At 45.4% G+C, this 12,857-nt stretch overlaps 1 protein-coding gene across 1 annotated transcript in view; it reads left to right on the top strand.

The window, feature by feature from the left end:
- The window catches only part of grk5 (G protein-coupled receptor kinase 5), a 325,889-nt gene that overhangs the window by 163,307 nt on the left and 149,725 nt on the right, over positions 1-12,857 (top strand). Inside the window, exon 3 of the mRNA XM_008119541.3 lies at positions 1,766-1,878. Within this exon, the coding sequence (XP_008117748.1) occupies positions 1,766-1,878 (113 nt within the window). The remainder of the gene's footprint in view (positions 1-1,765; positions 1,879-12,857) is intronic.

Genomic DNA, 12,857 nt, shown 5'->3' with positions numbered 1-12,857 from the left:
GTCGTCGCTTTGGGGAGCAGAGAAGTGGCACTTTTCTGCTCCACAAAGCCCTGAACACCTTCCTTCTCGCCAGGAAGGCGTTGGGGGCTTTGTAGAGCAGAGAAGCCACCAAACGCCTTCCTGGTGAGGCCTTCCTGGTGGGCCTTCCCCTTCTGCCCAGCGCTCCGGCGAGCACCGGCCGGCCCGTGCCGGGCCCACCCGGATGCCCACTCTGGGCCCGCCCGGGTGCCCGCGCTGGGCCCGCCTTTGGGGCCTTCAGAGATTGTGAGGTAAGTGGGGTTTATATATCTGTAGAAGGTCCAGGGTGGGAGAAAGAACTCTAATTAACCACCCCCTCCGGGTACAAAAATAAACTAGACACGAAAGCAGGCAGGAGCAGGTACCAGGCGCAACCCTGCTTTTCAAAAGCGTAGTTATAGAAGAGAGAAAAGGGATTGCGCTCAGGGAAACCTACCCTGCACCACTGCTGAGGTCTAGTGGTGTGATCCTTGGTGCAGGGCTGGAATGCGCCACATTTGCTGGTGGCTTGCCAGGTCTTGCCCTCCATTACATTTGCCGGGGGCCTTGCTTTGCAACCATTCAGTCCCAAAGGCCCTGGCAGGTGCTCGCGGTTTGGGTCTACAAACTACATATGCACTGTATGTGTGGTGTGTAGGTCCAAACTGCGACCGCTGCCAGGGCCAGCAGCCGAGCAATGAGTAAGGAGTGCTCCTTACTTGGCACTCGGCTGCAGGCCCTGGCAGGTGTGTGTGCTTTGGGCTTACATGCCCCACACACACTGCGAGTGTGGCGTGTAGGCACAAACCACAATCGCCTGCCAAGGCCTTTGGGTCTGCACGGTTGCAGAGCAAGGCCCCCGGCAAACTGTATTCAGCAGTGGCACCAGGTAGGAAAATGGCAGCAGCCCCAAAACTGAGAAGAAGGGGAGCGTGGGAAGCCCGCCCATTGCCATCAATGGCATGAAAATATTCGTTTTTTCGTATGCGGGACAAAAAAAACTCATTCAGGAGGGAGCCCGTTTTTGGAAGCAGTGCTCACAAACTAAAATGGTGTTGCAGTATCTAGCAGTGCACTTTCATCCTAAGAATCATGCCTGAGCCATTGACTTGAGTACTAATGTTGGTTCTTCTTAGAAGAGACCCATGAGAGCTGGATGCAGGATGTATTTTGCTTGTTGTTATTATTGGAAAGGTCACTTTTGGGGGCTACAACTCCCCACATTCTCAGACCCATATTTTTTTTACACTGGCTGTCTTCCCTCTGGGATTCTGAGAGCTGTAGTCCAAAAAAGGATGTCCCTCAATTTGTAAAGGGCAAATATGACAAAGGGAGCATTCAGCACCACTAGAAACTGTGCCCAGCCCCCTTCCCAGATGATTTTTGTCTCTGAGATTTCAACAGATATTGGCCATTTACTTCCAAGACTAACTTTGCAATCATACGAGCCAGTAACTAGCATTCTTTTCTTAATTTTTCCCCCAATCGTGGGTGGAGAAGGAGAGGAAGCTGAGAATTTCAGGATGCTTTCTACTTCCAAAACCAATTAATCTATGTCCAAGGCACAATTGCAAAACACACATAACCTTGGCCACAGCCTGCATTTCTTCTAGTAGATTGGGTGTCCTTTTTAGACTGCGTCTTGTTTGCAAAGAAGTTTTGAAGTTTTTAATACCCTACACATGCTCAAACCATAACCAGACCGAAGGCCATTAAAAAGTGCCTCATTTGTTCACCTTCCTTCTTCTTCCTCTTTTATTTCCTCCAGAGAGAGATTACTACAGTTTATGTGATAAGCAGCCAATAGGAAGACTTCTCTTTCGGCAATTCTGTGAGACTCGCCCGGAGCTCGACTGCTGTATTAGGTTTTTGGACTCAGTGGTAAGTTGGTTCTTATGACTCTTTCAATGGTTTATTGCACCTTGTTCTTTGGTTAAATCTTTATGGGTCTCTATGTGCAGATACAAAAAAATTAAGCCTTTTTTCCTGGAGGATAACGTCCTCTGTACTAGTCCCTGGGCTTTCTATTCATGTCACAGACTGTACCGCCAACATTTAATGGCCTGTGGGGCTTCATTTCTCGGCTCCCCCCTCTCTAGGTTGTATATATATGTATGTTTTCACATGCCAGAGCTTGGAAAGGAGTCGTTACAAAAATGCTGCTCTTGTAATTCATTCCTTTTCTCTTAACAACAAGGGTAAAGGTAAATTACATAAAGTGCATTCCTGAGAGATGGCTTCACATCCTTTTGTTGTGTAATTGTAATGCTTTCGTTGCTTTTGGTTTCACTGATAGCAACAGGAGGATTGGAGGAGGAAAATCTTATCATTCAAGTATTGGCTCATATTTCTGCTTCGTGTTGTGTTTTGAAATAGTGATAAGGTAGGTAGAAGGAAACTTGTATGCTGCAGGCTAACAGCTTTTTTAGGTTGGTTTTTCTAAAGCAACTCAAAAATAACTATGGTAGTTATTTTTCAAAATTGGAAAATAAGTAACTTTAGAAAAAAGAAATGCTATAATTATCCAGTATTGTATATACTAATGTATAAGTCGACCTCCTATATAAGTCAAGGGTAGACTTGACGAGGTTCATTCCTCAGAGGGGGGAAAACATCAACACCTCTGGCTGATGTCAAGGACAATTTTCTCCCCATAAATTCAAAAAGGCTAGGAATTGTGCTACAGCGGAGAGAGTAAAGGGATAATCTATTTCAGATTCTCCTGGGATGGGTTATACTCTCACCTTTTGCCATTGTATTCAATGAAGAAGATGGCTTCCTTTTTTATAAGTTAAGGTACAGTAGTAATATTGATTTGTGGATAAGTTAACCTGGTTTGTTGAGGGATTGATTTTTCGACTCAAGTTTCTAGAGAAATTAACTACTTTAGAATGCCTCTTGACCAGTGGTTCCCAAACTTTTTTTGGCCAGGGACGACTTTGACCAGAGACCACTCTCCAAAATTAGTACCAACAGGGTTACAGATCAGTTTTTGGTCAACTTTTGATTCAGTTTGGTTATCTGGGTTGCTGATTCAGAAAATTGCATTGGATAGACCACATCAACTCTAGTTTCTGATACAGAACATATGCCATCAGTAGTCGCCATCTACTCGCCCACAGAAAATCATATTTAATAATCTAGAGTGGATGTGGTCTATCCAATGCAATTTTCTGAATCAACACCCCAAATAACCCCAGCAACAGGCCTAAAAATGAAGACACCAAGGCACCCGCACTTCCAGGCACCATATGAAACAGCTCCAGTCAGGGAGAGAGAGGAGGAGGAGAAGCAGCAGACAGGAGGCTTGTTGTCACACCTTTCATGGGTAGTCAGCCTCTCCCCTCCTAACATCAGCACTGCCTCAGCACTATAAGAGGGGTTCGCAAGACCAGTTGCTCTCGTTGCAACAGGTGTAGTAACAGTGAGGCTGCAGACCATATATTAGTTCTTGGGGACCACTGGTGGTCCCCGGACCACAGGTTGGGAACCACTGTTTTAGATTCTCTTGGAATGGGTTATAATCTCACCTTTTGCCATTGTATTCAGTGAAGAAGATGGCTTCCTTTTTTAATAAGTTAAGGTACAATGCTAACATTCATTTGTGGATAAGTTGACCCAGTTTTTTGAGGGATCGATTTTTCAACTCAAGTTTCTAGAGAAATTAATTACTTTAGAGTGCCTCTTGACTATAACTGAGTTTTAAAATCCAAAAAAAAAAAAATCCAAAATCCACAGGAGAATGATACAGGAAGAGGCCATTCCTCTTCATGGCAATGTGAGTACTGGGAACAAAGGGCAGTATAGTAAAACACAGACAGTAAAATTTCAAATGCATTAGCAGCAGCAAAGTAACTTCCATTGCACCTAGATCTCAGTGATCTCAAGTTACTTGGCTGCTATTAATGGATTTGAAATTTTATTGCCTGTGTTTTTCTTCCCTTTGTCCACAGTTCCCACATGGCCTTTGGGATCTGTCCAGACCATCTTAACTGACAATGGGAATAATATCTGAGACAAAATGTGGGCCTCTGACTCTAGAATTGAACTTTTCTTCTATGGTTTTTAAGTTGAATGAACTAGTGAAACTCTGAAAGCTTGCATTATATATATTTTTTACATTTCAGTTAGCCCAATAATATAATTATTTTATGATTTTTTTGGATGTTGTTGTATTTTGCTACATGGACGGCTACTCCTGAATATGCTTATTGATTTTTAAAAGTAACTCTCCAGGCTTATCGCTACATTATTTTTTGTATAGAATAGTGTAGTGGTTTCAGTGCTGGATTAGAACTCTGAGGCTCCTTCTATGCTGCCACATAATCCGGATTATCAAAGCAGATAATCCACATTATCTCCTTTGAACTGGATTATATGAGCCTACACTGCCATATAATTCAGTTCAAAGCAGATAATATGGATTTTATGTGGCAGTGTCAAGGGGGCCTGAGAAAGTGTGGTTTGAATCCCAAATCAATCATAAAAGCCCACTTGATGAACCTGGGCAAGACCCATTCTCTGAACCCCCTTTTACACTGCCATTTTTATTTTATTATTTTATTTTATTATTGTATTATTGTATTTTATTGTATATTACTGGGCTTGGTCCCCATGTAAACTTCCCCGAGTCCCCTTGAGGAGATGGGGCGGGATAGAAGAATAAAGTTGTTGTTGTTGTTGTTGTTGTTGTTGTTGTTGTTGTTGTCTAATCCAGATTATCAAAGCAGATTATCCACATTATCCACTTTGAACTGGATTATATTAGTCTACACTTCCATATAATCTAGTTCAAAGATGATAATCTGGATTTTATATGGCAGTGTAGAAGGGGCCTGAGCCTTAGTGGAAGACAATCCAAACCTCTTATAACTAAAGCTTGCCAAAGTGATAGAGTTGTAAAAATTATACGGCAGTGTAGACAGGGCCTTGAAGATGCATTACAAGAACAAAGGATAAGGCTACCAGTCAAGTGAATTTAGCAAAACTATGCCAATAACTTAAGGAACATTTCCTTTGTGATCAAGCTACTTTATGATGTAACTGCTGAGGATAGAAACCACATGAGTTGAGAGCATTATTTTCCAAAGGGAAATCAAATATAATCAAATTGTAAATGTTCCAGTCTTCAGAATTTACAATCTGAAGGTTCCATCAAAGAGCTGTCATTGCTGAGCTTTGAAAATACTGCTTTGACAGCTTTATGGGTTCGTTGGCCCATTGAAGATGACTATGGCTTTTGCATTAGATAAGTCAAGAGCTGAATGAATGCAAATAGCATAGTTTTCCAGATGAATTGCAAAATGAAAAGCAATATAAAATATGTTAAAATGAATAAAATACAACATACAGTTCAAATAAAAAAGTAAACCATGTTTCTCCAACTGTTTGTCATTTGTTTATTTCTTCTTTACTGTGAAATCCTTCAACCTTTCACTACCATTCTGGGCATTTTATTTTCTGAGGAGGTTTTCAGAAAAGGAAAAGTGAGAAGGGGCAAAAAGTGAAAGGAAAAGTCTTGAAGGGCAATAAATTAAACACAACCAGAAAATTAAGTTTCTTGGAAAAATAGCAATTTTTTGGCCAAGCATTTAGGGAAAAAAACAGCATGCATTGGGTTGCAAAAATACATGAGAGGTGGTGAGAGAGAGAGGGGGGAGGCAGTTGAAGATCAATAAATCAAAATATTTTGAATATCATTCCATCATGGAAAATTAGGATTAAAAGCTAATAATTTTTTTAAAATCTTCTCCTTAAATGCATATTATTACATTAGGTTACTCTGTGATAGCTCTATATCAGATCAGATTTAAATCGGGACTGACGGTGACTTTCAAGGGTTCCAGATGGAAATATTTACCAAACCCAGATGGAGAAATCAGTGATTAATTTTGAGATCTTCCACATAAGATGAAGATATTCTACTATTGAGCTATAGCTTCTTTAATTTAATGTATCAAATGCTATGTTCAAACTTGTTGCAAATTTGTCCACATAGGTGGCTGAGATAATGATACTGTTGTTTCTGATGGTCCAATGTACACAAACTTGGTTTGATGCACAATTTTTTTAGAAATTATTAGAAAATAATTGTACCCAGTCTCTGGGCACATATCCTTTTGGAAAGAAATGGAAATCATAACCTTGTTGAAAACTAAAAATGATGTCATACCTCCATGAACATGTGGAGACCATCTTTTGAAAACCACTAGTCAAGAAAAGCATGACCTTGTTAGAAGTCAACTCTTTGAACAAGTGATATTCACTAGCATTCATGTAATGGCACACAGGTAACTCAGCTGTTAAACTGAAGAACCATGTCTTTGAACTGCCAAGGACAAAGACATGCCACCAAAAAAAATATGTTCGACTACAGAGAATGGTTGTTTCTTTAAAGTTGAAATTACAGCTGTAATTGTAATTGCAGTTGTAATTGCCCTAAACATATATACTCCCATTAAAAAATCTTTTAGTTTAAAATATGCACTCAGAGATAAAAAAGCAAGTCTTCTTTGAAAAATAACATATCTTGTTTACTCATAAACATATTGTATTAATTCACCATACAGGCAAATTTCTTATTGAAGTTCAGTTACAGATAGGATGTAGCATCTCTGTGTTGAGTACACATGGTATCATTCTTAATCAGTAGTCCATAGTCTTTAAGTATACTTGTACTTACTGAAGTCCATAAGCGTACTTCTATATTGAAGTCCAAACAGCAACATACATGCATCCCCCTCTATTGAGGTCCAGATACGTACACTGTCAGGACCCAGGCTGCAGAGCACCAATAACCATACACAGAGGCCAGAATCTATCTAATATCTTTATTGTAGGAGTATATAAAGTTAATAAAAACAAGTGTAGAAAATAGTCCAGAAGTAGACCTTTCAGGAAAGGTCAAAATTAGTCCAAAGAAACAATGTCCAATATGAAATATTAAGGTCCAAAGTTGTAATCCAGTAACCGAAACACTCACTTTGCCAAGCAAAGTGAGGGGAGATGACAAGGTCCTTTAGTCCATGAAACTTAAGCAAGGCTAGGAAGTAAACTTGATTCTTGGAACACTAGGCTTAATTCAAGGCAACAAGAAACGAGGAGCAAGAACAGGATCCGTGGTAAATTCGTGGCGAGGTCCGGGAAGCAAGGCAAGGTCCGTGGAGCAAGACAAGGTCCTGGGAAGCAAGGTAAGGCTGGAAACGGGAACAAAGGGCTTGGACGCGGGAGTAGCATAGTCCACACACAACCTACTCCCGAAGCTGACGAATTGACTCCGCAAGATTCCTACGTGGGCAAAACACCTAAATAGGGTCTCGTTTTCCCGCCAAAGAACAATTCTCTGGGGAACCAGAACCGAAAGCCATTCTCTGTGTCCAGATGCATGACTCCCTAAAGTTTCCCATGGGAAGCAGGCTTAATCAGCTGAATGCCTGGCAGCAATTCTAGCGCTCCTGCGAGACGCCTCTTGAGCGCCTTTCTGTTGTTTATAATAATCACGGCGAGAAAATGGGGGAGATTTCGGCTCAAGGCTTGTTTGGCCGACTTCTGGAAGGCAAATCTCCTGCAGGTGCAAGGGCTCCAATTCTGGCTGGAAAAGCTCCAATTCAGGCTGAAACGGTGGGAAACCTAAGTTTTCCTCTTCATCTGTCACAACAATGCCAGGAGCGGGACTACATGGCCCATGAGTCATCACACTATCCCCCTCCTCAAGGCCCCCCTCAAAAATGGGCTCTCTTCCCGAGGTGCGGGGCCGCGGCTTGGCGGGGTAGGCCTAGTGGAAGCGGCGGGCTAAATCGGGGGCATGGACTGTGGAAGCGTCTCCCCAAGAGCCAAAACCTACCCAGTCAATGAGATACTGAAGGCGGCGGCGATGAAAGCGAGAATCCAAAATGTCCTGAACCTCGAATTCCTCCTCCCCATCCACCAAAACAGGAGTGGGGGCCGGTCGGTCTGCATCAGGGCGCACACCATCCGCCGGAAGGAGCAGGGAGCGATGAAACACTGGATGAATGCGCATAGAGCGCGGAAGTTGGAGTTTGAAAGTCACGGGGTTAAGTTGCGCCACCACTGGATAGGGACCAATGAAACGGGCATCTAGCTTCCGGCAAGGGCGGTGGGAGGGCAAAAAGCGAGTGGACAGAAGAACCCGGTCTCCTACCTTGATTTCGGGGCCCGGCTGGCGATGTTTGTCAGCGTGGCGTTTATAGTCCTCCTTGGCTTGGTCTAGTTGCTGGAGCAAAAGTTGTTGCACCGCTGTGAGTTCTTGCAGCCAGTCCTCTGCTGCGGGAACTTCTGAGGTTTCAATGACAGAAGGAAAGAAACGTGGATGGAAGCCGTAGTTTGCAAAGAACGGGGTTTCTTTAGTTGAAGCCTGGACACCATTGTTGTAGGCAAACTCCGACAGCGGCAACAGGGTAGCCCAATTGTCCTGCTGATAGTTTACATAACAGCGAAGGTATTGTTCCAAAGTGGCATTGGTGCGCTCAGTTTGCCCATCCGTTTGGGGATGGTGAGCCGAATATAAACGAGAGTCTATGCCCAATAGTTTTTGTAGTGCTCTCCAGAAACGAGAGGTGAATTGAGACCCACGGTCTGTGACCAAACTCTTGGGCAACCCATGTAATCTGAAAACATGCTGAAGGAATAAATCTGCAGTCTCTTTGGCCGTGGGGAGGCCATCGCAGGGAATGAAATGGGCTAACTTGGTAAAAAGGTCCACCACCACTAGGATCGTGGTGAATCCAAGGGAAGGTGGTAGGTCAGTGATAAAATCCGCAGAAATTATTTCCCATGGACGAGATGGAGTAGGAAGGGGATGCAGTAGCCCTGAGGGCTTCTCCCTTCTTGTCTTGGAACGCTGGCATACCGGGCAGGTATTGACATATTTTTCCACATCCTTGCGGATCTTGGGCCACCAGAAATCTCTTAGGATCAAATGCATGGTTTTAAATAATCCGAAATGCCCTGCTGGCTTGCAGTCATGACACAGACGAAGTGCCTTTTCCCTGCCCGGTCCTGGAGGGATGTAGACGTGATTTCTATAGCAAAGCAACCCATCCTTAAGCGAGAAGGGAAAATGCAGTCCTTGGCGAAGTTGATCTTGAGTCCAGGCATCCGCCTGTTGACTGGCCCTGATTTCCTGAGCACAAAGGGGCCCTGGAGTAGAGGAAGTAGATTCAATTGGAGTGGATTTGGTGTTCCCCACTGTGAGCGTGGCAAAGTTCTCAGGCTGCAGCAATTGGGATTCAAAGGTCTCTCTGCGCCCTGCAGCATATTCTGGTTTCCGTGATAGAGCATCTGCTTGCTTGGTCTGAGCTGGGGTTACATAATGGATCTGGAAGTCAAAATGCTCAAAGAATAAAGCCCAGCGCTGCTGCCTCTGATTTAACTTGCGGGCAGTTCTTAGATGTTCTAGATTCCGATGATCAGTGTGGACCTCAATGGGAAATTTGGCCCCTTCTAACCAATGTCTCCAAGTTTCAAAGGCTGCCTTTATGGCCAAAAGTTCTTTTTCCCAAATAGTGTAATTTCTCTCTGGGGCTGTTAGTTGTCGGGAGTAAAAAGCACAAGGGTGAAGATGATCTCCCACTGGTTGCAAGAGTACAGCCCCAATTGCCACATCGGAGGCGTCAGCCTGCACAACAAAAGGGGTTTTAGGATCTGGGTGCTGAAGGATTGGCTGGGACGTGAATAATTTCTTTAGTTGCTGGAACCCTTTCTCTGCTTGCTCCGTCCAGCGGAAAGGCTGTTTCCCACGGATGCAGCTGGTGATTGGATCAGACCAGCGGGCAAAGTCTGGAATGAACTTGCGGTAATAGTTCGCGAACCCCAAGAAACGCTGCACCTCTTTCTTGTTGGTTGGCGCCCGCCATTCCAATACTGCTGAAACCTTTGCCGGGTCCATGGAGAGCCCTAGTGGCGAGACACGGTATCCCAGGAAATCTACCTCTTGTAGATCAAAAGCGCATTTTTCCAGCTTGGCATAAAGTCCATGATCCCGCAATCGTTGTAACACCATTCTGACGTGGTTCTCATGTTCTGATTGTGATCTAGAAAACACCAAAAAATCGTCCAAGTAGATGATCAAGAACCGATCTAGATAATCCTGAAAGATATCATTGACAAAATGCTGGAACGTTGCGGGAGCTCCACATAAACCGTAATTCATGACCAGGGACTCGAATAATCCGAATTTAGTCTGGAGGGCGGTTTTCCACTCGTCCCCCTCCCTGATGCGAACTAGATTATAAGCCTCCCAAAGATCCAGCTTGGTGTAAACCTTGGCCCCTCGAAGCCGGTCTAAAAGGTCCGAGATCAAAGGCAGGGGATAGCGGTTCCGCTTCGTGATATTGTTCAATGCTCTATAGTCCACCACCAAGCGTAGGTCCCCCGACTTCTTTTTCACAAACATCACTGGGGAAGCGGCTGGGGATTGAGAGGGTCTGATGAACCCCTTGCGGAGGTTTGACTCTATGAACTCCCTGAGAGCTTCTTGCTCTGGTTCAGTCAGGGAGTAGAGGTGTCCTCGCGGGATCGGGGCCCCCTCCACCAAGTCAATGGCACAATCATAAGGTCTATGCGGGGGCAGTTTCTCGGCTTCCTTCTCATTGAAAACATCCCAAAAGTCTGAGTATTTCTTGGGCAAGGTGATGATGGATTCAGCGTCTGTGGCATGGCAGACCTTGGCTACAAGACAATGGTTTTGGCAATATTTAGAAGCAAACTGCAGTTCTCTGTTGGTCCAAGAGATGCTGGGGTCGTGGAGTGTCAGCCATGGGATCCCTAGAATCACAGGGAAATGAGGAACCTCGGTAACAAAGAAGGAAATCTCTTCCATATGTTCCCTTATCCACATTCTGGTGGGTTCAGTCCATTGGCTTACTGGACCTGTCTTTAGGGGGCGGCCATCTATGGCTTGCACCACCCGGGCGTTCTTGAAATCGTGATATTGTAATCCCAGAGAGTCGGCATACTCTCTATCAATGAAATTGTTTGTTGCTCCTGAGTCTATCATGGCATGGATCATGACGGGTCCTTTTTTCGCTGACCACAAGGTGACCACTAGGAGAAATAGGACCCCAGTTGGCGGCTCTTGAGTGGGGTTTTTGACCGGGTTGGCGAGCCTCTCTACGCCCGGTCGTTGGCTTCCCCTGCCGGCTTCGCGCCAGCCGCCCCGGCCGTCTCCGACTCCACGGAGGACGCCGCCGCCAAACGAGTGGCGGGCTTTCTTTTGGCTGGGCACTCTCTGGCAAAGTGGCCCCCGTCTCCGCAGTACCAACAGAGGTTTAAACGTTGGCGCCGGGCCTTCTCGGCAACGTCTAACCTGGGGCGCACATTGCCCAATTGCATTGGCACCTCCCCGCTTTCTCTGGGGTATGGGGCTGGTGGCGGGGGTCTCCACACTGGAGGTGGTTGAACGCCGGCGGGAGCGGGAGGTTTTGCCCCAGCTCTCCCACTCTGGCCTCGGAGCCATTGTTTCCTGTTGGCAAGCATGACTTCGGCTCGTAAACATTGGTCAATAAGTCTTTCAAGAGAGTTCGGAGGATCCACCTTGGAGATTTCTTCCAACATCTCGATATTGAGACCCTCTCGAAACTGTCCTCTGAGGGCTATGTCATTCCAACCGGTGCTTTGAGCCAGCACTCGGAACTCGGCTATGTACTGGGACAAGGGCCTGTCCCCTTGAGAAAGGCGCCGGAGTTTGTGGCCGGCCGCCTCTAAATTGTCCTCGATCCCCCAAGTCACCTTAAGGTGGTTTAGGAAGTTCTGCGCGGAACTTAGGTGTGGAGAGGCTTCATCGTACAGCGCCGTGGACCAATTGGCCGCGGGGCCGTCCAGGAGACTGTAAATCCATGCCACCTTGATGTCTTCTTGGGGAAACTCGGCATGACGGGCTTCTAGGTATGCCTGGCATTGACGACGGAAAACGTGAACCTTGGAAGCTTCTCCAGAAAACTTGGTTGGCAATGCCAGGGCAGGGAGACGGATTCCGCGTTCCTTCAAGCCCCGTATTTCTCCCTCCTGCGCATGGATCATATCACGGATTCTGTCCACTTCATCCTTGGCGATGGTGTAGCTGAGTGGCTGGTCTCCTGGCCCGGCTCCGGTAGACATTCTGACCTAGGTTAATTGGTGCTTAAGGTGGCGGAGTCAAACTGTCAGGACCCAGGCTGCAGAGCACCAATAACCATACACAGAGGCCAGAATCTATCTAATATCTTTATTGTAGGAGTATATAAAGTTAATAAAAACAAGTGTAGAAAATAGTCCAGAAGTAGACCTTTCAGGAAAGGTCAAAATTAGTCCAAAGAAACAATGTCCAATATGAAATATTAAGGTCCAAAGTTGTAATCCAGTAACCGAAACACTCACTTTGCCAAGCAAAGTGAGGGGAGATGACAAGGTCCTTTAGTCCATGAAACTTAAGCAAGGCTAGGAAGTAAACCTGATTCTTGGAACACTAGGCTTAATTCAAGGCAACAAGAAACGAGGAGCAAGAACAGGATCCATGGTAAATTCGTGGCGAGGTCCGGGAAGCAAGGCAAGGTCCGTGGAGCAAGACAAGGTCCTGGGAAGCAAGGCAAGGCTGGAAACGGGAACAAAGGGCTTGGACGCGGGAGTAACGTAGTCCACACACAACCTACTCCCGAAGCTGACGAATTGACTCCGCAAGATTCCTACGTGGGCAAAACACCTAAATAGGGTCTCGTTTTCCCGCCAAAGAACAATTCTCTGGGGAACCAGAACCGAAAGCCATTCTCTGTGTCCAGATGCATGACTCCCTAAAGTTTCCCATGGGAAGCAGGCTTAATCAGCTGAATGCCTGGCAGCAATTCTAGCGCTCCTGCGAGACGCCT

The sequence above is a fragment of the Anolis carolinensis genome, chromosome 3 (assembly GCF_035594765.1).
Source record: "Anolis carolinensis isolate JA03-04 chromosome 3, rAnoCar3.1.pri, whole genome shotgun sequence".
Lineage (NCBI taxonomy): Eukaryota > Metazoa > Chordata > Lepidosauria > Squamata > Dactyloidae > Anolis > Anolis carolinensis.
The sequence above is the reverse complement of the archived record's forward strand: the minus strand, read 5'-3'. Positions and strand labels throughout refer to the sequence as shown.